Here is a 25,490-nt window from a genome sequence, read left to right on the forward strand (position 1 = left end):
AGCCAAACCATTTCCAGATCTTGGCAATTCTACATGCTCAACTATTAGTGAATGGGGCTACTTCCTATGTCTCAAGCCCATCACCACTTCTCCCAAATCATATTAGGTTTCCATCTTGCTCCACTCCAATCCATTCTGATATTACAACCAGGGAGCTCTTCATAAAAGGCAAATAAGACCCCATCCAGCCAGGCACGGTAGCTCATGCCTGCAATCCCAGCACTTTGGGAGGCTGAGGCAGGTGGATCACCTGAGGTCAGGAGTTCGAGACCAGCCTGGACAACATGGGGAAACCTGTCTCTACTAAAAATACAAGATTAGCCGGGTATGGTGGCGTATGCCTATAGTCCCAGCTATTTGGGAGACTGAAGCAGGAGAAATGCTTGAACCTGTGAGGCAGAGGTTGCAGTGAGCCAAGATTGCGCCATTGCACTCCAGCCTGGACAACGAGAACAAAACTCTCTCTCAAAAAATAAAAATAAAAAAAGATCCCATTCATTCCCATCAAGTTGAAATCGAAACTCTTTAATTTCCTGATGAAAATCTCTCTCTTTGGCCTGAATTCTGCAGCCTCAACTCCACCACTGCCACTCATCCTAACATACTCAGGCCCCAGCACAGCTTAACCCCAGCTGCATAGGACAGTACCTAGGGAGGCTTTTAAACAATCCTGATAGCCAGACCTCACCATCCAAGAATGATTTATTGGTTTGCGGAGGGCCCAGACATTGGAATTTTCTAAAAGTTTCCCATGAAATTCTAATGGCAGCCAGGGTAGAGAACACTGGACCCACTGCACTGAACTTTCAGATTCTCAAACACATGTTCTCTTGCACCTCCAGGCCTTTATCCTTGCCATTTCCTATGCCAGAAACACTCTTTCCATTTCCCCTCCCCTTTGGCCCACCAAATTCCTATTTAGCCTTTAGGTCCCAGCCTCCATGTCTCTTCCCTCCCTTTCGTGACTGCCCAAGTCCAGGACAGGGACCCCTCCTATATTCTCCCAAGTCTTTTTTTCTCTCCCATGGGATATATTCTCTAGTAGACCATGAGCGCCTCTGTGGAAGGCAGCAACATCTATGCTGCATCCCTGGGCACTCAACGCAGCATGTGTCTCCGAGAGGAGTCTGGATGCACATGTGCAGAGGGAGGCAGAATAAAAGGAGCAGTAAAGGGGCACAGAGCTGAAGTGAGCAAAGACGACAGACATCAAACCAACTAACAGTTACTGGGCATTTTCTGTGTACCAGACAGTGCTCCAAGAGCCTTGCTAGACATGTCAACCCACTGGGGGCGTGTGTGGTCTCATCTTGTCCATGGCACTACAAGGTATAGGGACTTATGGCCTCTATAAGACCTGGGGCTCATGGTGGTACCAGGAGTCAATCAATAACAGAGGAACAAGGGTTGGTTTCCAGACAGAACTTCTTCCTCCCACCTGCCACATACTCCTTTCAGATGTCACCAGTAGGAAGCTGTGAGGACTCCCTTCTTCTCTGCATCAACAATCTCCAGTGTGTGGGTTCCAAGGCTGCTGGGGCTGCCCTGGCTGGGTTTAATCTCACTTAGTGCCCATGCCACCTTCCATCTAGATTCTTTCCAGGTCGATAACTGTGAATGTCCTTCTGAGAAGCATTCATCTGCTTGGGAATTTTGTTTTCTATGAAGCAGGGTCTCACAGAAGTCCAGTTTCTGCTTCTAGGACCCAGCATAATCTAATGGAGAAAATACTTCTATTTTGTAGTTTCAGTGTGCTTATGATGAACATTCTCACCATGAATAAAGGCCTGCCGACAACCACATTATCTCAGAACCAGGAGAGTATATAGGAGATCATTTAATCCAACCTGCTTATCTTACAGATAGGAAAACAGAACTCAGATAAGTGAAGTGACTTAAAATAATAAGCACTTAGAAGCTCTTCCAGACATCTGCTATTCACTGACTGCTTGTAACTATCCTTGGATGTGGGGATGCCCCATTCCTTCATTACTGAGGGAGACATGGAGGCCAGGGAAGGTTAGTCATATGGCTGGTAACCCAGGTCTGTCCAACAGTAGAGCCTCCACTCTTTCTACTCTTCCTGCAGCCTCCCTGGGGCTTCGCCCCTCCACTGTGCCCTATGTAGGTGGGACTAGCCTCCTCCTGAACATCTCTAGTGAAGAGTGCACTGAAGAGGCACCCTATTCTGTTTTCAGACAGCTCGTTTTCCTAGGAAGCTGGTCTAAGGTTCCAGATGGAGGCAAAGTGAGGAAGTGAGCTCTGGCCTTATGACTCTAAGCCCAGGAACAACAGCACAATACCTTTATAACTAGATTCAAAGAAGAAAATGTCAAAACTATCAAGGTAATACTTGCGAAGAAAGTTCCTAAGTAACAGGCAAAAATCTGGGCTCTCATGTCTGGCAGGGCACATTTCAAAGGTCCCAGAGAAGCAGCTGGATGAGAAGCGCCCTGACCTGGGTGAAGTACATCCTGGAGGAATTGGAGCCCAAGAGCTTGCTCTCGATGTGCTGCTGTACCCGCTCCAGGATGCTCTCCTCATGCAGGAAGTGAACTTCGTGCTTTGTGGGGTGCACATTAACATCCACATTCTGGGGACTGATTTCTAAACTGGCAGGAAAAAAAGAGAACAATTACCTTAGATAGTGGGAGAGGGGAGAAAAAGTCCACATATCGTGTATTTGGTGGCCAGTAATTTGGGGAGGCCAGATGACACAGTGGTCAAAACCTCAGGATCAAGTCTGAGTGAGTGAGTTTCACTATTATCCCTGTTACTTAAGAGCTGTGTAGCTTTGCGTAAGTTATATCGTCTTTCTTTGCCTCAGTTTCTTCATTTGTAAAGTGGACATAACAGAATTACTTATCTCACAGGTTTATAGTGGGAATTAAATTCATGCCAAGTGCTTTATATGTACCTGCCACATATACTATATGTAGAACTAGTGACATTTTTTATTATGTGACCTTAGGCAAATCACTTAACTTCTTAGTATCTGCTTTCTCCTCTGCAGCCATGAATAAGTCCCCTATTATATGAGGAAACAATATATGCAAGAACACTTTCTGTCAATAAAATGTGATACAAAAAGTCAATTTAGAGGCTATGCTAGCTATCAACTTACTGCCTTAGCTCCGAGTCCATCTTTCATTGCTTCCTGTGATAATGGAGGCTTGCAATGCGAAACTTTGCCAGTAGAAGGTGCTAGAGAGACTCAGGAGGAGGAAGGGGTTTCTATGCCAGGTTAGGGTGCACTCTTATCAGACTTTAAGTTCTTTAGCACAGGTGACCAGCAGCACTTGCCCTCTTCTCACGGGCAGTTTTCTCCAGCATCCCCTCAGAGTGGTACTGGGGACTGCCTCATTGACTTTACCTTGCAGTGAGTCAGTTACATTCTCTTCAACAAGGTCTGCATCTCAGTCAGAAGTGAGGGAGTGTGGTGAGGGGATGCTATCTCAGCCCTAGGAGGAAATGGGTTGTTCTTTACATCTGCTGTTCCTGTCTCTTCACCTCTTGCTATCAAATCCCCTATTACTCTAACCTCCTGTCTGTAATTCTTTATTCCTCTGTTCAAATCGCTGTACAGTATCTATCTCCTGTTTGGACCCTGATTAATATGGAGATGGAACAAGGTGATAACTTGACCAGTTTGTTACTTTGCAAGGGAAAACTTGAAAACATTTAATCTAAAACTACCTTTAGGCTGAGTACAGTGGCTGACACCTGTGATCCCACCACTTTGGGAGGCCAAAGCGAGCAGGTCACCTGAGGTCAGGAGTTCCAGACCAGCCTGGCTGACATGGTAAAATCTGTCTCTACTAAAAATACAAAAATTAGCCAGGTGTGGTAGTGTACACCTGTAATCCCAGCTACTCAAGAGGCTGAAGCAGGTGAATCGCTTGAGCCTGGGAGGCAGAGGTTGCAATGAGACAAGATTGTGTCACTGCACTCCAGCCTGGGCAACAGGCCAAGATTCCATCTCAAAAAAATAAAATAAAACTACCTTTAACTATAATTTTTATGCTCTTCCCTTTTCAATCAAAATGAAAACAAAGATAAATTAGTTCTAACACAATTTCTATTCAGAGTGAAAAGGCTTCAGACTTAAGAGATTTTAGTATGAACTATGTCCTATACAAATACAGTGCTGTTACTAAGAGCGATCTTTTGTCATGCTGGGATAAAAATGCTAAGTATATGAAATAGACAAACTAGTAGCAGAGGCAGAAATAATGGAAAGAGATCCTCCATAAGTAAGCTATGGACTATAAATTCCTTTAGAGAGGGGGTACTTCACATTTATTCTGTATTTCAAGCACCTACTATGGAGTTTGGTCTATTTAATCCAAGTGCTAAACTATTTATGACTGCTAAAATATGACTGCTACATTATTTACATGAATAACATGAACATCTGGGCAATCAACAGTGTATCTGTTAAGACAAGAACCTCCACAGAGCAAAACACTGTCTTTTTTTCTTTTCTTTTTTTTTCTGAGAAGCAGTCTCATTCTGTCATCCCGGCTAGAATGCAGTGGCAGTATCTCAGCTCACTGCAACCTCCACCTCCCAGGTTCAAGCGAATCTTCCTGCCTCAGCCTCCCGCGTAGCTGGGATTACAGGCGACTGCAACCACGCCTGGCTAATTTTGACACAGGGTTTGGTCTCTACTAAAAATTCATGGTCAGACTGGTCACATGAACACCTGACCTTGTGATCCACCCACCTCGGCCTCCCAAAGTGCTGGGATTAGAGCCACTGCACCTGGCTGATTGTCTTTTATGAAAAAAAACAGTAGCTGTTGTGGCTTCCCAACTGACCCCAGCAGAAGTAGTATTTAGAGACTCCAGAGCACATCTGTTTCTACTCTGCCTACGAGCTGTCAGCACCTCCTAAGGGGTGAGGCATGGCATTCATTTTTGTGTTGCTAATGCAGAGCCTGGCATATAGGAGGCTCTTAGTGACGTTCTGCTAAATTAGTGAATAAATGAAGGAAAACTGTACCTCATACCTATGAGAAGGGACAGAACATCGTTTGCCAGTGGTGTATAGGATTCACTCTGACTGTGCCATTAGCATGCTCATCTCTTTCAAAGAGGGAAGCCTCACAGAACATCTACTCTTTGTTAGTCTTGGCTGAAGAGTGTGGTGCTACATTACCTGAGGTATAGGAATGGGTGTGTGTTTTTGGGCAAATAGGCTGCATACACCGTTTCTATGGCTTTTCTCAAGGAAGTTGATTCTACCAGACGATCTAAACAATAAAAAGAAAGCAGCCAGTTCAAGACTGTTCTGAGGGGTGAGGTCACAGGTGTACATTCATACAAAGTCATGAAATTTCCTCAGGAAAAACATTTCTGGAGTAATAAGACATCACATCCCCAGGAAGAAAGGGCCACCTTTCTCTGTTGCCACTTTCCAACCCAGTATCTTACTATTTGCTTGAAACTCTCTTCCTTCATCCAAGTAACAGAAATCATGATAAAGCAATACATTCTTCCTCCTCACTTCCCTTTGCCCCCATTAGCCCATGTAGACTAGCTGTGCTCTTGCTGGGCACAGTGCGAAATATGACATCAGCCCTCAGACTTTTCATTCTGCAAGTATATACTGTATACTACACACACCAAGCACTGGTAGACAACATGCTGGTAAATAAACTAATTCCAACCCCAAGTGGTCAGCACTATTATAGAGGTGTGTGTGCTAAATGGTGAGCAGAGAGAGCAACTAACTTTGCTCAGGAAGTTTCAACAGTGGAGTAGCAACACAGAGTTTTCCAGAATTTCAGGCAGTACAAGTGTCAATGCATATTTAAGGTAATTTAGGAAATGAGGCTGGTTTGGAGAGGGTAGAAAGCAATAAATGCAGGAAAAAAATAAGACTAAAATCAGAGAAAGATATATTTTCAAGAAACACAGCTCTCCTTTCTCAGTGGACAGATTTTAGATGACCTGCTGATTATCTGTTGTCCTTTGTTGTTGTAGCCAAGGATATGTCAAATCTTTTTATTTCCAACAAGAAGAGTGGCTGTGACTTTCTCAATGAAGAGATTAACATTCTCTGAGTGTTCACCACATTCATGGCCCCATCATTAATGTCACTATACTCTGTAACACGTGTCCTGACCACACAGGTCTGGAGCAGGCATGGGCACCTGACAAAAGAACAGTTGGAGTCCCTCTGCTGAGAATTCTGAACTTGAGATGGGACAAAGGAGTGTTCTTTGTCTCTGCCACTGAGTGTGCCTGCACAGTGTAGATAAACGAAGGAATGGCACACATAAACACCTGACCTTTCTTTGCTACTGAGAACTTGGTATTGTGAACACATTAGCTAATCATAATGCAGAGGCTGTGGCAGGCAGCCCCAACAGAATAACAGACAGAGGCCGGTCAGACAGCACCTACACTGAATTTTTTGTCTGCTTTACGGCCAGCATGCGCGTTACAAAGCAATTATTCTTCATGGTTAGAAAAAAACTAATAAAAAACATTTTTTCTGAGCCTTGATTAAAACAAGCTTTGTTATGCATCAAGTGTTAAGTCTTTCCTAATGAAGTAGGAAAAACCCTGCTAACAAAAATCAGTTTAACAGAATTTGTTTGTAAATGATTGGCTCTCTTCTTATTGTTTCCGTATTGCTTTGAACAACTGCTGTAAAACAGCTTTACATATAACAGTTTTGCATATTTTGAGACATTTACAGCTGGTCAGCACTATAAATGGAAAGACGGAATATTCCATTTCCAATAGCAAACAAGCAAAACAAAACAAAAACTATAAAATTATTATGAAATCCTTTAAAACAATAAAGATAAACAACCTATAAGATAAAAATGAAAACTGAAACCGTGGAAATGGAAAGATGCATCTTATTTCTGGATGGAAAATGAAAAATGTTTGGGATTATTTGTTTTTGCTAGGTCACCATCAAAACCTTGTAATACACAATTAAGTTATAAGAAGCAGAATATAAAATAGCGTCTGTTTAGTAGATAAGAATCATGTAAACTCTATGTCAGCGGAGAGATAAAAACTGTAAAGGAATTTAAGAAAAATCCTAATTAATTCAGTTAATTTCCTCCATAATTTCTAGAACTGCTCTTTGTATCCTAAAGCTTATTCCTTAAATAGGAAAATCTCAAATATCTCAGCAATTTCTTTACTTCAATGACAATGCCTATGCCCAAGGTACCCCTTTTCTGTGTCCTGCTGTGCAATTTCAAACAGTGGCCCTTAAACAGTGGCTCTTCCAGCAATGCTCTGGCTAGGGCTTGCTTGTAATGACTCTGACACCAGCAGGTGAAGATGGTGGGCTGCTCACAGGGGGCCTGTTACGCCCTCTCCTGGGCTTCCTCTTAGAGGTGAGAACCAGACTCCGACAGTGAACCAGCAATGAGCACATGTGGGAGGGCTGAGCACAGACTTAGGACAAAAATTATACATGCTTCCCAATAAAACCACACTTTGCCATGAGGTTTCTCTATGTGTAATCAAACCTCTTGATCAGAAATTTTCCCATGGTCCCATAAAATTCCCTGTAGGTGGATTTCCCATGTGGTTCTTTTTCACTTACGGTTGATAAAGAGTAAGAAGATGCACTTCTTCACCGAGTAGTTTGCATTGGAAATGTAACCATTCATTCTGAAGGCTAGGGTTTTATCCTCACACCCAATTTCTATCAGTTCTCTGGTTAGAAAAGAGAGATTCTGAAGCTTCTGAAAATACTAGAAAACTCAAACATTATACAAAAATCAGAATCAGAAAACACAAGGTTCCTTCCCATAAACTAACTGTGAAATGAGGGCCCAGAGACTTGGTTCATTTGAAGTTCTCTGTGCCTGTCCCTTCATTCATCCATTTGTCTGTTCATCCATCTATCCACCCACTTACCTACCCTCTCATCCACCCATCCATCCACCCACCCACCCACCCACCCTATTCAGTCAGTGTCTTCAAGCACTTGTGCTATATGCTAGGTACTGCTCTAATTGCTGGAATAGAACAATTGAGTCCAATGTCTGAAACCTTATTTTGCTGAAACTTGAATGTATCTTAGTAACTAAATCCCAAAGATGAGATTCCGATTCCAAGAACTTATCTCTGCTGAATGACTTACTATACTGAATAGCACCACAGTGTGGTTCTACAATGTGTGTTGTTCCTCAGAGTGTTTATTGGGGAGGGAAGGTTAATAGGCGAAAAAGAGGTCCTCAGACAAGCCACACTTATTTCTGTCTGAAGACCTTCCCAAGAACTAGTCCCTCTGTCTGGAAAGCTCTACCTCTAACCTATTGGTACCTAGTTAATTCCTATTTATCCTTCATATTTCAAAAATTATTTATTCAAAGAACCTTCTCTAACGATCCCCTTTCTCTGACCCTACTGAGTTTCCCATCATGTCCTTTATTTTCCAGGGAGGCATCTAGCACAATCTGCTAATGAATGGCATAATTATTTAATGTGTCTTTCCAACTAAAAAGTCAGTTGAGGGCAGGAATCATTTCTGCTTTGTTTACTACTGTATCTCTACCATATAGTACAATACCCAGGAAATAGCAGGCACTCAATAAGGGTGTGCTGAATGGCCGGTGGAAGCTTTTCATGCAGTAATATGTGCTCTGAGTGTCTTCAATCGAGGGTATGGCTTGTGGCATTTCCCATACACACTGAACCAGCAAACTCTTTTTCCCAAAATGCCTCAACAGGCTGGAAGCCTGCTTTGGGAAATGCTGCTCTAGAGGATTTCTAATCTTGTACTGTCCCTAGAATTTCATAACAACTAAGTGTAGTCTTAAGATCTAGTCAAAGATGCTCTGAAAAGTTACACTGTAGAACAGAGTTCTGTCACTCTAGGAGCACAGTTTTAAAAAACTAATTCATTTAAGTTAGAAGGAAAATAGTAAGTTAAAAGCAAACTAGTTGTTCCTTAGTTGGTTTAGATTAAAGAATAAATTATTTGTCCTTCAAAGTAGAAACTGGGTACTGAAATGACGGCTGCTGCTTTTCAGATTTCTGGGAAATGTGAAGTTAGGAGCTGTCTCATCCATATACCTCCCGTACATGGAAGGGTCTCAGTATTCTTCCCCTCACATTATGACATAGGCACTTTGGGGTTTATAAAGTCCTGAGACAGCTAGGAATCTATGATGGAAATGGTGGTTTTTACACGCAGAGGGGAGCACTACAAGGAATCCATAATGCAAGCACTTTCCCCTCTTATCCTTTCCTTGATAATGAAGATCTGCCACTTACAAATCTAGTCTTTAAGGGCAAGAAATATTTTATTTGTCTTTATATCCCTAACTTCTAGCACAAAGCCTGGAATATGAGGGGCAATAAATGTTGAATGATAAGTAAGTGAAATCCTAAAGTGATGATAATGGAAATACAAGGAAAAGAAGGAGCGCTGGAGGATAAATAATTCTACTACACTGTATTTTGAAGACTAAGACCTTGAAAGAACACATGACTTACAGCCACAACATCTAGGAGATTACATGCACCGAGGAAGTATTGACTACATGAAGTAAGAACTCCATTAACAAATTTGAAGCATAAAAATAAGCCTATGTATTTGACTAAAGCAAACTCAGTCTTAAGGCAGGTACTATCTTGAAAGGTTCCAAAATAATGTGATGGAATGATAAATCAAGACAAGAAATGTAACAGATTTTTTTATATAGGTTATCAACATACCGACTAACAGCATTTCCAAAGATGGAGCGAATATTGTCCACGGTTGAGGCACTGGGTAGTGTCCTAACATCAGCTACTGTCTCTCCTTGCTGATAAACAAAGAGCAGAAGACACAAGGACTTACTGTCTCATGGTTGAGACTGAAACACTGTAACCTTATCTCCACCAGCAAACTATTAAAAATTCCCTTTTTTCTTTCCATAAAACAATACCATCCCCTATAAACCAAGAACTTACTTTTTTAACTGAGAAACTAATGCCTGAATTGTGTATTGAATACCTGGAAAAGAAAAAAGAGTAAGAAAAGAGTTGCCAAAAACACACACTAAATGTCAGAGCCCCCTTTTAGTTAAATAAATTAGCAGAGTTGAGTAATCTAAACAAAGGTGCATATAAACAAAAGTATCTCCATACAGCCTATTAATATTTTACCCACAGAAAAATAAACCAGTAGAGTTCAGGGAGATATCAATGCTAAACGTGACTGAATCAAAACACAGACTCCTCTCTGCTTTTATAGGTTGCTGACAGACTCAAGGATATCACACCACAATCTCTTCTTTTTTTCATTTTTTTTTTTTTATTTTTTTGAGACGGAGTTTCGCTTTTGTTGCCCAGGCTGGAGTGCAATGGTGCGATATCAGCTCACTACAACCTCTGCCTCCCAGGTTCAAGTGATTCTCCTGCCTCAGCCTCCACAGTAGCTGGGATTACAGGAACCCACCACCATGTCCAGCTAATTTTTTTTGTATTTTTAGTAGAGATGGGGTTTCATCATGTTGGCCAGACTGGCCTCAAACTCCTGACCTCAAGTGATCCGCCCACCTCAGCCTCCCAAAGTGCTGGGATTACAGACGTGAGCCACCATGCCTAGCCCACAATCTCTCCTTCACTTGCAGTTTTATTTTCAGGGTGTCTCAAAGGTCTGGTTTGCCTCAAGGACATCTTGAGAAGCTAGGTCTAACAACCCCTGCACACTTCTATTCTCTCTCAGAGCCCTCAACATACCCTCCTTCTCACTGGCTTCTTCCTGCCCCTGGGTCTTGTTCCAGTATCTTCCAACCTTTTCTTGGTTGGCAATTGTTTATTTCTCTTTTCTCTATGGAGCCCATGAACCGAAGGATTGTGTCTAGTAAAATGCATTTATTAGGTAACAGTATTTCACTTTACCACACCCAGAACCGAAAGTCAACTAGAACTCCTTTATCTTCAGGAGGTAATAAATATTCTGACATCGATTTATAAATTCCAAGAAAAAGCAAAGAAACTTGATGTATAAACCTGTGTCAATAAAATAAGAGGAAATTTTTGATACATTTTAGATTTCTTTAGAAATATTGAAAAATGGCTAGGCGCAGTGGCTCACACCTGTAATCCCAGCACTTTGGGAGCCTGAGGTGGGTAAATCACCTGAGGTCAGGAGTTTGAGACCAGCCTGACCAATATGATGAAACCCTATCTTTACTAAAAATACAAAAATTAGCTGGGCGTGGTGGCATGCACCTGTAATCCCAGCTACTTGGGAGGCTGAGACAGAAGAATCGCTTGAACCTGGGAGGCAGAGGTTGCAGTGAGCTGAGATCAAACCGTTGCACTCCAGCCTGGGACACAAGAGGGAAATTCCATCTCAAAAAAAAAAAAAAAAAATACTGGAAAGTAGTTAACATATCCCTATCACAATCAACAACATGTGGGTTCGGAGAGCCTATACTGAAGCCATCTATACCAGCAGAGTAAGTCTATCATGGATATAACATTGTTTTCATCTGTCCTGAATCCCTTCTCCGCCTTCTGGTAACGGCCTCTCATCTTCCTTTGGGAAACTACCTCTATTCCATTCTACTTGATGCACCCTTAGTAAGATTGCCAATCAAGAAACCTTCTCCCCATAGTTATGGGCACATGATCATGTGACCTAAACTATCCTAACTGGATGCACTCTGTTAAGAAACTGACTCTAGAGCAAAGACAGGAAAAGAATGAAAACAACTGAAGTACAGTAACAACATTAGGTCCCAGAGGCACCCTGGTTCTTATTCTCTCCGAGGAGCAGCTGGACACACTTCATGTGATAATCCCTAGCCTTCCAACAAATTTCTTTTTAGCTCAAGTTGGCTAGAGCCAGTTTGTTTTGTCTGCCATCAAAGAGCTCTCATTGATCTAAAAACCAACTGCTCTTCCCTGGGGAGATGAGAGAAAGCCCAAAATTGGTGACTAAACCTTGACCTGTATAAACGTCACAGTTTACCTAACTATTTGTAAGCTGGTTTTACTTTTCACCATCTAGCTCAGCAACTGTTCACAACTTATGAGTACTAGAACACACTACTTTGGTGACAGATCTCAGAGACCCACTCCCAGATTTTGGACTGTACCTGCCAACAACTTCCAAAATTTTCCCATATTCTTCACTTGGATTTTTTAAAGCTTTTCTCCTCGTGGCTATGTTGTAAAAAAGGTCCTCCACCTAAGCAGAAGATCAATTTTTCTTGTAAATTCATAGAAGTACATGAAAATAAAACCCAAGATGTCCTAGCTGAAGCTAGGTCTTAAGGTAGTGAATCCAATCACATTTACCAACAGCAAAGTTCCAAGCACTGACTGGGGCCAGGGATAAGGCCGCTTAACAGAAAAATTAAAGAATATTTTTCCTGCCTCCCACATTCATTCACTGATTTTGCAAATATGTACTGGGGGTTATCTTTGTGTCAGAATCTTTGGTTTGTGCAGAAAATATGAAGACAAAGCATGATCTTGCTCAGAAGAGTACATGATTTAGTGGGACACACATGTAAATTGACAAACAATTATAATATCACATGGCATTCAAAGATATTTTTCAGGCCAGGTGTGGTGGCACACGTCTGTAAAGCCAGCACCTGAGGAGGCCGAGGTGGATGAATCACCTGAGGTCAGGAGTCCGAGACCAGCCTGGCCAACATGGTGAAACCCTATCTCTACTAAAATACAAAAATTAGCCAGGCATGATAGCACATGCCTGTAATCCCAGCTACTCAGGAGGCTGAGGCAGGAGAATCACTTGAACCCAGGAGGCGGAGGTTGCCGTGAGCCGAGACAGAGCCACTGCACTTCAGCCTGGATGACAGAGTGAGACTTCATCTCAAAAAAAAAAAAAAAAAAAAAAAGATATTTTTCAAACTAAGAATAATCACAAAATTTCTTAGATCATTTGGAGTTCTTAGAAATCACACTGTGGTCACCCTGGTACAAGATCTCTGAGGGTAAGTATTCTTTGTTTCATTTGATAGATGAGGAAACTGAGGTTAAGGGATGTTAAGTAAATTGCCTCTGGACATACAACCAATGAGTGACAGGGCTGGGCTCTAATCCATGCCTTCTGGGATCAAGCTTAATTGTCTTTCAATGACAACTACCCTGTCATTGATTTTTGCTATCCCAATAAAGAATCTCCTAGCCCTTAAAAAAGACAAGGTGGCAGGCTGCCATGCCACAAAAGCCAGCAGTCATTTATCTTGCTTAGAGGATGATATTTTGGGACCTCCATTAACTAGTGCAAATTCATTTTATTATTATCCTGAAAACTCAGAGACAATTTTATATTTCAATATTTATACAAACAAACCTTCTTTTCAACAATTTATTCTCCCATGTACCATTCTTACCGTGATCTGGGTCCCTTGATTGCCAGCACATGGTTTAGGAGGAGCTTTCAGTTTTCCATCTGAGTAACTTGCTCTAATAAGAAAAGATAACAAATTAATATCCAGTAGAGAGATAGATAGTAATCCAAAGGGGACAAAAGAAAATAATACCAACAATACATTAAAATATAGCCATGTTATATATTGTCTTAATTATTTATCATTTTCCTATTTATTTCTCCACCACTTCCATAATCATTTGAATTGGACTTTTTTTTGAGACGGAGTTTCGCTCTTGTTGCCCAGGCTGGAGTGCAACAGCACGATCTGGGCTCACTGCAACCTCCACCTCCCAGGTTCAAGCAATTCTCCTGCCTCAGCCTCCCAAGTAGCTGAGATTACAGGTACCCACCACCACACCTGGCTAATTTTGTATTTTTAGTAGAGACAGGGTTTCACCATGTTGGTCAGGTTGGACTCAAACTCCTGGATCCACCCACCTTGGCCTCCCAAAGTGCTGAGATTACAGGCATGAGCCACTGCGCCTGGCCTTTGAATTGAATTTTTTAAAAATATCTATTCTTCTAGCAAATGTTGCTATTTACTTACTGACTTCTGAGCTACCAAAAAATAGTTTTGTCACTGCCTAAGTTAACAGTAAAACTGTTTAGTAATTCCGCAATTATTTATTGAGGAGCTACCATGTGTCAGGTCTATGAAGCCTGGTAATAAAGAAAGGTCTTGGAAAGCTCTTGATATTGTGAGGGGTAGACTTTTTACCTAACTGTAGAACAATATGCTAAGTGATCTAGAGAAGTGTCCATTTAGCCTGGGGTGGGAGTGAGGGTGGGCTAAAGCATCCCAGAGAGATGGCAATTCATCATTCTTGAGAGAGGAATGGTTTCAGGTGCAGACAGTGGGAAAAACCATCCAGGAAGGCAAAAACAAAAATGGAAGTATAGAGCCTTTAGAATACAAGGCAGCCTGGAATAGGTAGAGAGGACGCTGGAAAGGCAGACTGAGCACACTGGAAGGGGCTGGTTGCAAGATGATGACTGCTATGGAAGGGGGCCCACTAGCGGTCCCATGCAGGGGCACACTACAATCTAGGCTATCTAGGAAGGCATTAACTCACAACTCTCTCTTCAGTTAGTGACAGGGGATTCTAACCTTATCAGTCCATATGGATCTAAGGCAATTATAATTCACAGAGTCAAACCCCCCTAGTATTAATGTTGTGTACTCTGAAATCTCCATCTTCCATTACTTCACACATTTATCTGTAAGACTGAGAAACAGAACTATCCTTTGTGGAAGATATTTTCCCTTTTTTATTTTATTTTTTAAGGTTGGAGTACAATGGTGCAATCATAGCTCACTGCAGCCTCAGACTGCTGGGCTCAAGCAAACCTCCCACCTCCAGAGTAGCTAAGACTACAGATGTGCATCACCATACCCGGCTAATTTTTAAAAATTTTTCTGGGCCGGGCGCGGTGGCTCAAGCCTGTAATCCCAGCACTTTGGGAGGCCGAGGCGGGTGGATCACGAGGTCAAGAGATCGAGACCATCCTGGTCAACATGGTGAAACCCCGTCTCTACTAATACAAAAAATTAGCTGGGCACGGTGGCGCGTGCCTGTAATCCCAGCTACTCAGGAGGCTGAGGCAGGAGAATTGCCTGAACCCAGGAGGCGGAGATTGCGGTGAGCCGAGATCGCGCCATTGCGCTCCAGCCTGGGTAACAAGAGCGAAACTCCGTCTCAAAAAAAAAAAAAAAAAAAAATTTTTCTGTAGAGATAGAATCTTGCTTTGTTTCTCAGGCTGATCTCGAACTCCTTCAAGCAATCCTCCCACTTCAGCCGCTCAAAGTTACAGGCAAAGCCACCATAACCAGCCTATTTTCCCTTTTAATCTACGAACAATCTGTGTGATTTTCAAAAATTATCTTTTTTTGGCATGAATTAGGAACTCCTACAAGTCTTCAACTAGTGAATGGCCAGTGCTTATAAAAACAAAGGTGTGATTTTGATATCCTGAATCTCATTTTTGTTCTGTTCCAAGGCCATTCATCAGCTTCTGAAAACTGTGCCAGCATAACAGATAGCCAGCAGCCACTGTGTGAAGGCAAACCAGCACAGGTACACACAGGTGCTGGGAGCTGGTGGCTCAGGAGCCAGCTAAGGAAACATGAACCTTTAGCATCCCTACCACAGCCCTCTAATCAGTCCAAAGCAATACCTCAACTGAAGGGCAAAGGGGCAGAAATTATATCAGCAGTTACCATTTACTTGGAATACCTATGTGTAACAGACACCTTGCTAGGCACTTGGAATATGTTATATCCTATCTTTAAAGAATCCAGGAAGGGCTGGGTGTGGTGGCTCATGCCTGTAATCTCAGCACTCTGGGAAGCTGAAACAGGTGGATCACCTGAGGTCAGGAGTTCGAGACCAGCCTGCGCAACACGGTGAAATCCTGTCTCTACTAAAAATACAAATATGAGCTGGGCATGGTGGCGGGCGCCTGTAACTCTAGCTACTTCGGAGGCTAAGGCAGGAGAATTGCTTGAACCCAGGAGGCGGAGATTGCAGTAAGCCAAAATCATGCCATTGCACTCCAGCCTGGGTGACAAAAACAAGACTCCATCTTATAAAAAAAAAAAAAATCCATGAAGTAAGAGTATCACCTAATAATCATCCTTGTGGATTATCAATTTATTAATAGGGAGAAAAGAAAATGTGCCCAAGATCTCTGCCAAAAAAGGTAACACTGGTGTTAAAACAGGATTACTCTGAAATGCAGGCAAAAAATACATTTCAAGATGAATATTTAGGAGTCAAAGAAGTCAGCACTATACCTGTATGCACACTTTCCATCAGCTGTTTTTGTTGTAATAGTAACATGAGCCACATGGCTTATGCTGGCCAAAGCCTAAGGAAGAAAAGAAAACAGAAACAAAAACTCACTGCTGGGTCACCCACTGTCACCTCACCAAAGGGAAAGGTTATCTGGATGGCCTCTTTCATTTTGTATTAATATGTGGCAACCAGGAGCACTTTGCTCACTCACTCAGTCTGGTGACTTGTTGAAAAAAAAGGATCAAACAATCTGTAGCATAATTACTAGAACAAGTAAAAAATATGTATTAAAAAGTTTAAAACACACCAAAACATTAATGGGTTAATAAGCAATTGTGTTCAGGTGGTACAACTATAGACATGTTTAATAATATTGTCATCTAGTAATTTTTAAAACTTGCCTTCAGAAATGGATAAAGGAATCACTCCAAATAGTGTTACTCAAAACTTTTTTATATAAGCAATTATATATTTTGAAATACAAATTTAAAATTATGCAATTAAGACAAAACAAATTTTAAAAGCCCATGATCATTTTTCCCCTTTATAACCAAGACGGGTTTCTCAGCCCTTTGGAATCTGTATCTTTTTTAACAAGAAGGATATTACAGTATGTAAAGGTGTAACTCAGGAACTGTGCCATGATGCAGTCTGTGTGACAGCATCTCCGCAGACAGTAAATACAGCTGTGGCAAGTTCAGTTCATTGAAAGGCACAAGGGTCAGGCTCAGAGATCACCAGGTCCTAGCTGGACTTCTCTGGTTAACATAATTGAATTAATTTTCATCATTAAAAAATGTTAAGGCCAGGCATGGTGGCTCACACCTATAATCCCCAGCACTTCGGAAGGCCCAGGTGGGTGGATCACCTGAGTTCAGAAGTTCGAGACCAGCCTAATCAACATGGTGAAATCCCGTATCTTCAACCTGGGTAACAGAGTGAGACTCCACCACAAAAAAAAACAAAAACAAAAACAAAAAAAACAGTAAATGATTTTGAGACCTGTATAAGGAAAGACATGAAAATGCAGAGTAGAACACACCAGGAAGAGAGAGTGCCACTACACACGGCACAACAGATCCTGCTGCTTCAGAGGCCTCTTCCCCAGCAGTGGAGCCAAGTGGATGGGGCACAGACTCTGGAGTCAAACTGCCTAGTTTCTAATCCCCACTCTGCCACTTTCTAACTATGTCCTTGGGCCATGTTTCCCTCACGTAAAACTGGTTAACAGTAGAACCTCTGCAGAGTTACTGTCAGGAGTAAGAATTAATACAAAGTGCTGAGAACCATGACTGGTACACAGAAATCCCTCATAAATCTTCCCTGTATAATTACAGTGAAATAATAACCACAAAGATTACCTACAGCTAGGCGAAGACTCCAGGAGGCCATGGGTTTGGAAAATGACCCAGGGAGCTGCAAGGCCAAAATGAAATTTCCTTCCTAGAGTTTGAACTAAATATCCTTATAATCAGGGGCAGTCTCAGTGTAAACCAAGTCTTGAAAATTGTCCCTTTTTGGAATAATCTAGCAGTCACTGTGAGCAAGATGATATATGAGACCACCCTAGTTTGGTGTAAATTGATCTAAATTACAGAAACTGAGTCACAGCTGCCTTTTACTTTTTAAAATTAAATAAAAGTAATACATGTACATGATAAAAATTCAAACTACAGCAAGGCCAAAAATGAAAAGTAATAGCCTCTTTGACAGTCCAACCCCATCTTCACTCTCATTCCCTTAAAATAACTACTGTAAAATAGTTTCTTTGGTCCCCTGGAACCTCCATAGAGGAACACAGCCCTGACAAAACCTCGATTTTCGCCTAGTGAGGCCTAGTAAGACCCATATCTTCTGATCTCCAGAACTGTAGAATAATTAATTTGTATTGTTTAATGCCACTAAGTTTCTGGAAAATGTTTGGCAGCAACAGGAAACTAACACAGTTTTAAAAATACGTATTTTTCTTTCACCAAGAAATGTTATTTCTATAAATTTATCCTAAGGAAATAATTATACAAAACACAGTGTACAATAAGAATACTTATCAGAACCTTAAACAGGGCTAGATGTGGTGGCTCATGCCTGTAATCCCAGCACTTTGCAAGGCCAACGCGGGCAGATCACTCAAGGTCAGGAGTTCTAGACCAGCCTGGCCAACATGGTGAAACCCTGTCTCTGCTAAAAATACAAAAATTAGCCAGGTATGGTGGTGCACACCTGTAATTCCAGCTATTCAGGAGGCTGAAGCAGGAGAATGGCTTTACACTCCAGCCTGGGTAACAGAGCAAGACTCTGTCTCAAAAAAAAAAAAAAAAGAACCTTAAACAGGAAAAAATGGCAAAGAGCATAAATGTTCAACAGGAAACCATTTAAACAAACTACAGTATATACATGTAATGGAATACTGTGTCGCCATTAAAAACTAGATAGGCCTGTATTTCCCGGGTGGAAAGATATCCATCAGGAAGTGAGTCACAAAATATAAGATCCTATTTTAGCCTTCAAAATATTTTAATCTGTTTTCTAAATCATTTACTCCTATGATATGTCATAAAATTTTACCCACAAATATACCCATGACAATATTTTTATACCAAGATAATTCATAATTTCTCCTTAATGTCATCAAATGGTCAACCTGTATTCAAATATTTGTCTCAAAAAACATTTTTTTAATAGTTTGCTCAATCAGGGTTTAGGTAAGATCTATACATTGGACCTGGTTCATATGCCGATGTAGGGCTGAAGGCCCCACAGGGCCGTGGGGTGTCCATTATGCTGTACTGAGGCGCAGAATCCAAGAAATAAAGAGACAGGACACAGAAGTACAAGGAAAACGCAGCTGGGCTGGGGGGGCCACGCCACCTATGAGCGGAGTCAGGCGAGGCCCCGAATGTCCAGAAGCATGAGTATTTATTGTGTATAGGTTGGGGGCATGGCAGTGAGTCAAATCATCTTTAAGGATAGTGATATGGTCGTGAGCAATAAAACAAAGGGGTCCACCCCCAATAGGTCACCTAGGCCAGGAGGTGGACAGTGCACAGCAAGGGGCCCATTCCCATTAGGTCATTGAGGCAAGGGCCGTGTGCAGTAAGGGGTCCACCCCCATTAGGTCACCGAGGCTTGAAGGTGGGTTGTGCGCAGTGAAGAGGGTGCAGTGTGCAATACATCTATCTATGGGCAAACTACTTCTAAGATTTATGGGGGGATACTTTAAGTCACACAGTAGTGACAGAGCTGTCAGGGTTACCGCCACCTGCTGGCAGCTTCGAGTGAGTTCTATGGGAAGATGCTTTTCGAGCAGCACAGTAGCAAGAGCTGATAAAGTTCACAGTCACCAAAGTGCGATTGCTGGTCTGAGGGCAGCCTTCCATGAGAACTGGAGCAAAGTCCTACAACTCCTTTAGGAGGAGTGGCTCTTGCCCCAAGCCTGCCATACAGCGGGTATCTTTACGATACTGAATGCTGCCACCCGGGACATGGATTCTTGTCCTGGTATAACTGTTTTTCCCTTAAATCATGCTCTGCGCTGTGTCTGCTCTAGGCATTCCTCTGATTATAAGGTGCTTCTTAATTCATGCTCTGTACTGTGTCTACTCTAGGCATTCCTTCGATTATGAACTAAGATATAATTATATATATATGTAGGGAAATATTTTTAGGCACTCAAACTATGAACTATTATATGATTATATAGAGAGGATTCTACAAAGGGAAATAACTGAGTAGTAACACTATAAACTGAGATATTCTTCAAGGCCTAATTGTGTAAACTAATATATGACTGTATAAAGGATTATATAAAAGGAAATAACTGAGTAGTAACACTATAAACTGAGATATTCTTCAAGCCCCAATTCTATAAACTAATAATGATTGTGTAAAGGATTACATAAAAGGAAGTAACTGAGTAGTAACACTATAAACTGAGATATTCTTCAAGCCCTAATTCTATAAAATATATGACTGTATAAAGGATTACATAAAAGGAAATAACTGAGTATTAACACTATAAACTGAGATATTCTTCAAGCCCTAATTGTGCCAGGGTTCTCCTTAGCTCTCCTTCCTCGGTGCCTATATGGGGGGGTTATCCACATTCCCTTTAAATGTCTTTTAATCTACAGGTTCTTTACTCCTTTCTCTATTCTTTTTTTCCCCTGCCGCCTATCTGTTGAAGGGAACAAGTCTTTTTTCATGTAGTTTCCCAATCTCAGTATCATTTATGATGCTTCCTTGTCTCCTGTATTTTCCACATGTAATGATCAGATTTGCGTTTGATTTTTTGACAAGAAACTTCATAGGTGGTATTGGGTACTTCCATCAAGAGACATACAGTATCAGAGGTCTCTGTAGGTAAAAGTGTTTATTTATGAACAATTCTATCTTAGAAAGTTAAAGTTCATTAAGTTTGTTCAGATTTGCATACAGTTAACAAATAAAAGGTACCAAATCTTGTTTATCTATGTTGAGAAATATATACTAACAAATGACAGGCAAATGTCATCACAAGAGGGTATTTTATACATTTCTTGAATCTTTAGCTTACCTCACCTCGAAAGCCATAAGTGGAAATACTGGCTAAATCCTCAAAGGACTGCAGTTTACTCGTAGTAAACCTCTCACATACAATATCCAGATCTTCTTTCTATTAGATACCAAAAAGACGAGTAAATAATTATGTTACTCATTTTTCCAAATCTTTTTGATTCCATTTTCTTGATTTAATCCAGGAAGAAAATCCTCTTAGAAGAGCTTTTTTTCTTTTTTTGAGACAGAGTCTTGCTCCGTCACCCAGGTTGGAGTGCAATTGCATGATCTCAGCTCACTGCAACCTCCATTTCCCAGGTTCAAGTGATTCTCACATCTCAGCCTCCCGAGTAGCCGGGATTACAGGTGCGCACCACCATGCTTGGCTACTTTTTTCTTGTATCTTTAGTAGAGATGGCGTTTCACCGTGCTGGTCATTCTGGTCTCGAACTCCTGAACTCAAATGATCCTCCTGCCTTGGTCTCCCACAGTGCTGGGATTACAGGCGTCAGGCACTGCACCTGGCCTTAATTTCTTATATTTTTAATAGAGATTACCATACTGCCCAGGCTGGTCTCGAACTCATGAGCTCAAGCGATTTGCTCACCTCAGCCTCCCAAAGTGCTGGGACTACAGGTGTAAGCCACCACACCCAGCCTGAGAAGAGCTTTAAAATTAGCAGTAACTTCCTCATTCGGAATCCAGAATGCCACATGGTCCTGGCATTCCTCCTTTCTTACTAGGGGGCTCCTTCTCAGTCACTGCTGTGTCTGACTCATGTCACCGCTTCTTGACATCAGAGTCACCCAAGACTCCATCTTTGGACCTCTTCTCTATCTACACATACTCTCTTGATTATCTCATTCAGTCTCAGGGCTTTTGTTTAATTGACAAACTTCTTTATTAAAAATCTCCAGGGCTGGGTCTAGTGGCTCACGCCTATAATCCCAGTGCTTTGGGAGGCTGAGACAGGAGGATTGCTTGAGGTCAGGAGTTCAAGACCAGCCTCAGCAACAGAGCAAGGCCCCATTTCTACAAAAATAGAAAAAAAAAAATAGCCAGGCGCCTATAGTTACTACTTTAGCTGGCTGAGATGAGAGAACTGCTTGAGCCCAGGAGTTCAAGATTACAGTGAGCTATGCTCACACTACTGCATTCCAGTGAGTGACAGAGTGAGACCCTGCCTCTAAAAAAAGGGGGAAAAAAATCTAATTTTTTAAATTGCAGTAAAATATATGTAACAGAAAATTTCCATCTTAACCATTTTTTAAGTATACAGTTCTGTGGCATTAACTATAGTCACACTACTGTGCAACTATCATCATGATCCAGCTCCAGACTTTTTTCATCTTCCCCAAAGGAAACTCTGTACCCATTAAACAATAATTTCCGTTCTCCCCTCTCCTCCCGGCCCTAGGCAACCACCACTCTACTATCTCTATGAATATGACTACCCTAGGAAACTCATAAGAGGAATCATACAATATTTGTCCTTTTGTGACTGACTTATTTAACTTAACATGATGTCTTCAAGGTTCATTTATCTTGTAACAAGTGTCAACATTTCATTTCTATTTAAGGCTGAAATTATTCCATTTTGTTTATCCATTCCTCTACTGATGGACACTTAGGTTGCTTTCACCTTTTGGCTACTGTAAATAATGCTGCGACGAATATAAGCGTACAAATATTTGTCTGAGTCCCTTCTTTTGGGTATATACCCAGAAGTGGAATTACTGGATTATAAGATAAGTACGTTTAATTTTTTGAGGAATCACCACAGCCTGCACTATTTTACATTCCCACTAGCAACACACAAGAATTCCAATCTCTACATCCTTGCAAACACTTGTTTTTGTTTTTGATAAGAGCCATCCTAATAGGTGTGAAGTGGTATCTCATTGTGGTTTTTATTTATTTCCCTAATGACTAATGATGTTGAGCATCTTTTCAGGTGAGTCTCATGACTTAATACCATTAAAATGCAGACAACTACCAAATATTTATACCTAAATCTCTACCCTGCACTCCAAACTCACAAACATCCAACTAACAGGTATCTTAAATTGAACATGCCCCAAAATGAACTTCTGATCTCTCTGAAAATCTGCTTCTTCCATAGTCTTTCCCATCTTAGTAAGTGGTAACTCTTTCTTCCACTTAGGCCAAAACCTTGAAATCATTCCTGATTCCTCTTTTTCCCACACCCTGTATCAGCAAATTCTGAGAGCTTTGCCTCCATAATCAACCCAGAATCTCACAGCTTCTTTCATCTCTACTGTGACCAAGCAGTCTGCAGGACAGACTCCTTCTGCCCTGTCCTGCTGTCTGTTTTCCACATTGAAAGACAAAGGATTAAAAAAAAAAAAAAACTCACCACTACCATGTAACCTCTGCTTAAAACACTCTAATAGTATCCCACTATATTCAGAAAAAAAAACTAAAGATTTTACCTTGGCCCACAAGGACTTACATGTTTTTACTTAGACCTCATCTCCGATTACTCTTTCCTTTTCAGCCTCTTGACAAACTGGCTTCCTTGACAGTCCTTCAACACGTCAGGCATGCTTCCATTTAATAGTCTTTGCTTACATTGTTCTGTATGCCAAGAATACCTTTAAACAGCCTCTCAACTTGCTACTTGACCTCGACCGGTCTCTCAAATATCACATCCACATTGAAGCCTTCCTGAACCACTCAATTTAATTCCATCCTTCCCGGCTTGCACACTCCTATCTTCCTCCCCGCTTTAGTTTTCTCCATAGCACTTAATGCTATCTGACACACTATTTATGTCTCCCACTACAGTGTAAGCACCAGAAGTGATATGATTTTAATCTGCTTTATTCACTGCCACATCCCCTGAACAGTGCCCAGCAAAAAATAGGTACTCAACAAATATTTATTGTTGGTGTTACATTTTTCAACGAAAAAAACCCCATCTGCAAAAGCCTAGTTTCCAGAACAGAGAAAGGTCCTGCCTCTTCCATGAAGTGCACAAACATACTGCTACTCTGAGGTTTTACTTACCCTGATCCCAGTGCCATTGTCTTGGATCTGAATCAACTTCAGGCCTCCCTCTTTAACAACCACTTGAATACTTGTGGATTTTGCATCTAAACTGGCAAATCAAACAGAAAATAATTTATCAGTCTGCAACTACTCTAATGTACATATTTTAATGAGCCAAGCAATTATAAAAAAAAAACTCCAAACAAATACAACAGTGCCTCATTAATGTGTTTTTTCTTTGTCTTACAGGCTCATACACTATATGAGTTCACTTACTGTGTGAGAGACAAGGAAGAGGGGGCAGAGCAACCATCATTTCTAATAGATGTTCAGCACTATTTCTGTTCCTCTGGGAAAGACAGCAAGTGAAGTTAAAAACAGATTTATTTTGGCACATACCCCTTCTCAACTAATTTTACTTTTACCTGAACTTTATTCATCCTCAGGTTCTTAAGTGACTCTAATAAAATGTCAGTAAGAAAATTAAAATTCTGAATGTTTTTCTCTACTATTCCCTTTTATATGATGATGGAGGGAAGAAAAAAAGAGTAATGCAGAAAGTCAATACATCTTTAAGAAATCAATAAATTTCTTGGCCTGGCACTGTGGCTCACACCTATAATCCCAGCACTTTGGGAGGTCAAGTCGGGCAGATCACATGAGGTCAGGAGCTTGAGACCAGCCTGACCAACATGGAGAAACCCCATGTTTGCTAAAAATACAAAATTAGCCAGGCGTGGTGTCGCATTCCTGTAATCCCAGCTACTCAGAAGGCTGAGGCAGGAAAATCGCTTGAACCTGGAGGTGGAGGTTGTGGTGAGCCGAGATGGAGACGTCGCACTTCAGCCTGGGCCAAGAGTGTGAAACTCGGTTTAAAAAAAAAAAGAAATCAGGCCGGGCGCGGTGGCTCACGCCTGTAATCCCAGCACTTTGGGAGGCCGAGGCGGGTGGATCACGAGATCAAGAGATCGAGACCATCCTGGTCAACATGGTGAAACCCCGTCTCTATTAAAAATACAAAAAATTAGCTGGGCATGGTGGCGCGTGCCTGTAATCCCAGCTACTCGGGAGGCTGAGGCAGGAGAATTGCCTGAACCCAGGAGGCGGAGGTTGCGGTGAGCTGAAATTGCGCCATTGCACTCCAGCCTGGGTAACAAGAGCGAAACTCCGTCTCAAAAAAAAAAAGAAATCAATAAACATTTTGTGCTTTCAAAAGAGTAGCCTACAAGCACAGACTACCTGCTAGAGAAAACAAATTTTCTAGCAGGGGCTGCATGAGAAAGAGTTATCTATTTCCCACACAGACAATTCTTTATTCAGAAAAAAGACATTAGGCTGGGCACGGTGGCTCCTGCCTATAATCCCAACATTTTGGGAGGCTGAGATGGGTGGATCATCTGAGGTCTGGAGTTCGAGACCAGCCTGGCCAACACAGCAAAACCCCATCTCTACTGAAACTACAAAATTAGCCAAGCATGGTGCTGCACACCTGTACTCCCAGCTACCTGGGAGGCTGAGGCAGGAAGATAGCTTGAACCCGAGAGGTGGAGGTTATACTGAGCCAAGATCATGCTACTGCCCTTCAGACTGGGCAACAAAGTAAGACTCCATCTCAAAAAAAAAAAAAAGAAAAAGCAAAAGAAAGAAGACAGTAAATTACTTAAATATTAAAGACCTTTCTCTTGAGCCCCTGTAGTGAAGTTGTATTTAGTCATCTCAACTTATATACTAAAAAGGGCATAACTGGACTCCATATAAAAATCT

The 25,490-nt window shown here is 41.5% G+C and overlaps 1 protein-coding gene across 7 annotated transcripts in view; it reads right to left on the reverse strand.

Annotated features, from left to right (window-relative positions):
• Positions 1-25,490, reverse strand: part of MLH1 (mutL homolog 1) — a 56,219-nt gene that overhangs the window by 29,426 nt on the left and 1,303 nt on the right. For 3 of the 7 annotated variants that reach the window (XM_012455710.3, XM_012455708.3, XM_064360149.1), the window contains exons 2-11: positions 23,745-23,835; positions 20,734-20,832; positions 16,181-16,254; positions 13,346-13,418; positions 12,077-12,168; positions 9,939-9,981; positions 9,702-9,790; positions 7,579-7,691; positions 5,161-5,254; positions 2,459-2,612 (exon numbers count right to left, since the gene is read on the reverse strand). In XM_012455710.3, coding sequence (XP_012311133.1) covers positions 2,459-2,612; positions 5,161-5,254; positions 7,579-7,691; positions 9,702-9,790; positions 9,939-9,981; positions 12,077-12,168; positions 13,346-13,418; positions 16,181-16,254; positions 20,734-20,832; positions 23,745-23,835 — 922 coding nt within the window. Of the gene's footprint in view, positions 1-2,458; positions 2,613-5,160; positions 5,255-7,578; positions 7,692-9,701; positions 9,791-9,938; positions 9,982-12,076; positions 12,169-13,345; positions 13,419-16,180; positions 16,255-20,733; positions 20,833-23,744; positions 23,836-25,490 lie in introns of those variants that run through there. The other 4 variants (XM_064360148.1, XM_012455713.3, XM_064360150.1 and 1 more) reach the window with 4 other exon arrangements.

The sequence above is a fragment of the Aotus nancymaae genome, unplaced genomic scaffold (genome assembly GCF_030222135.1).
Source record: "Aotus nancymaae isolate 86718 unplaced genomic scaffold, 86718_ANA_hifiasm-v0.15.2.pri h1tg000038l, whole genome shotgun sequence".
NCBI lineage: Eukaryota > Metazoa > Chordata > Mammalia > Primates > Aotidae > Aotus > Aotus nancymaae.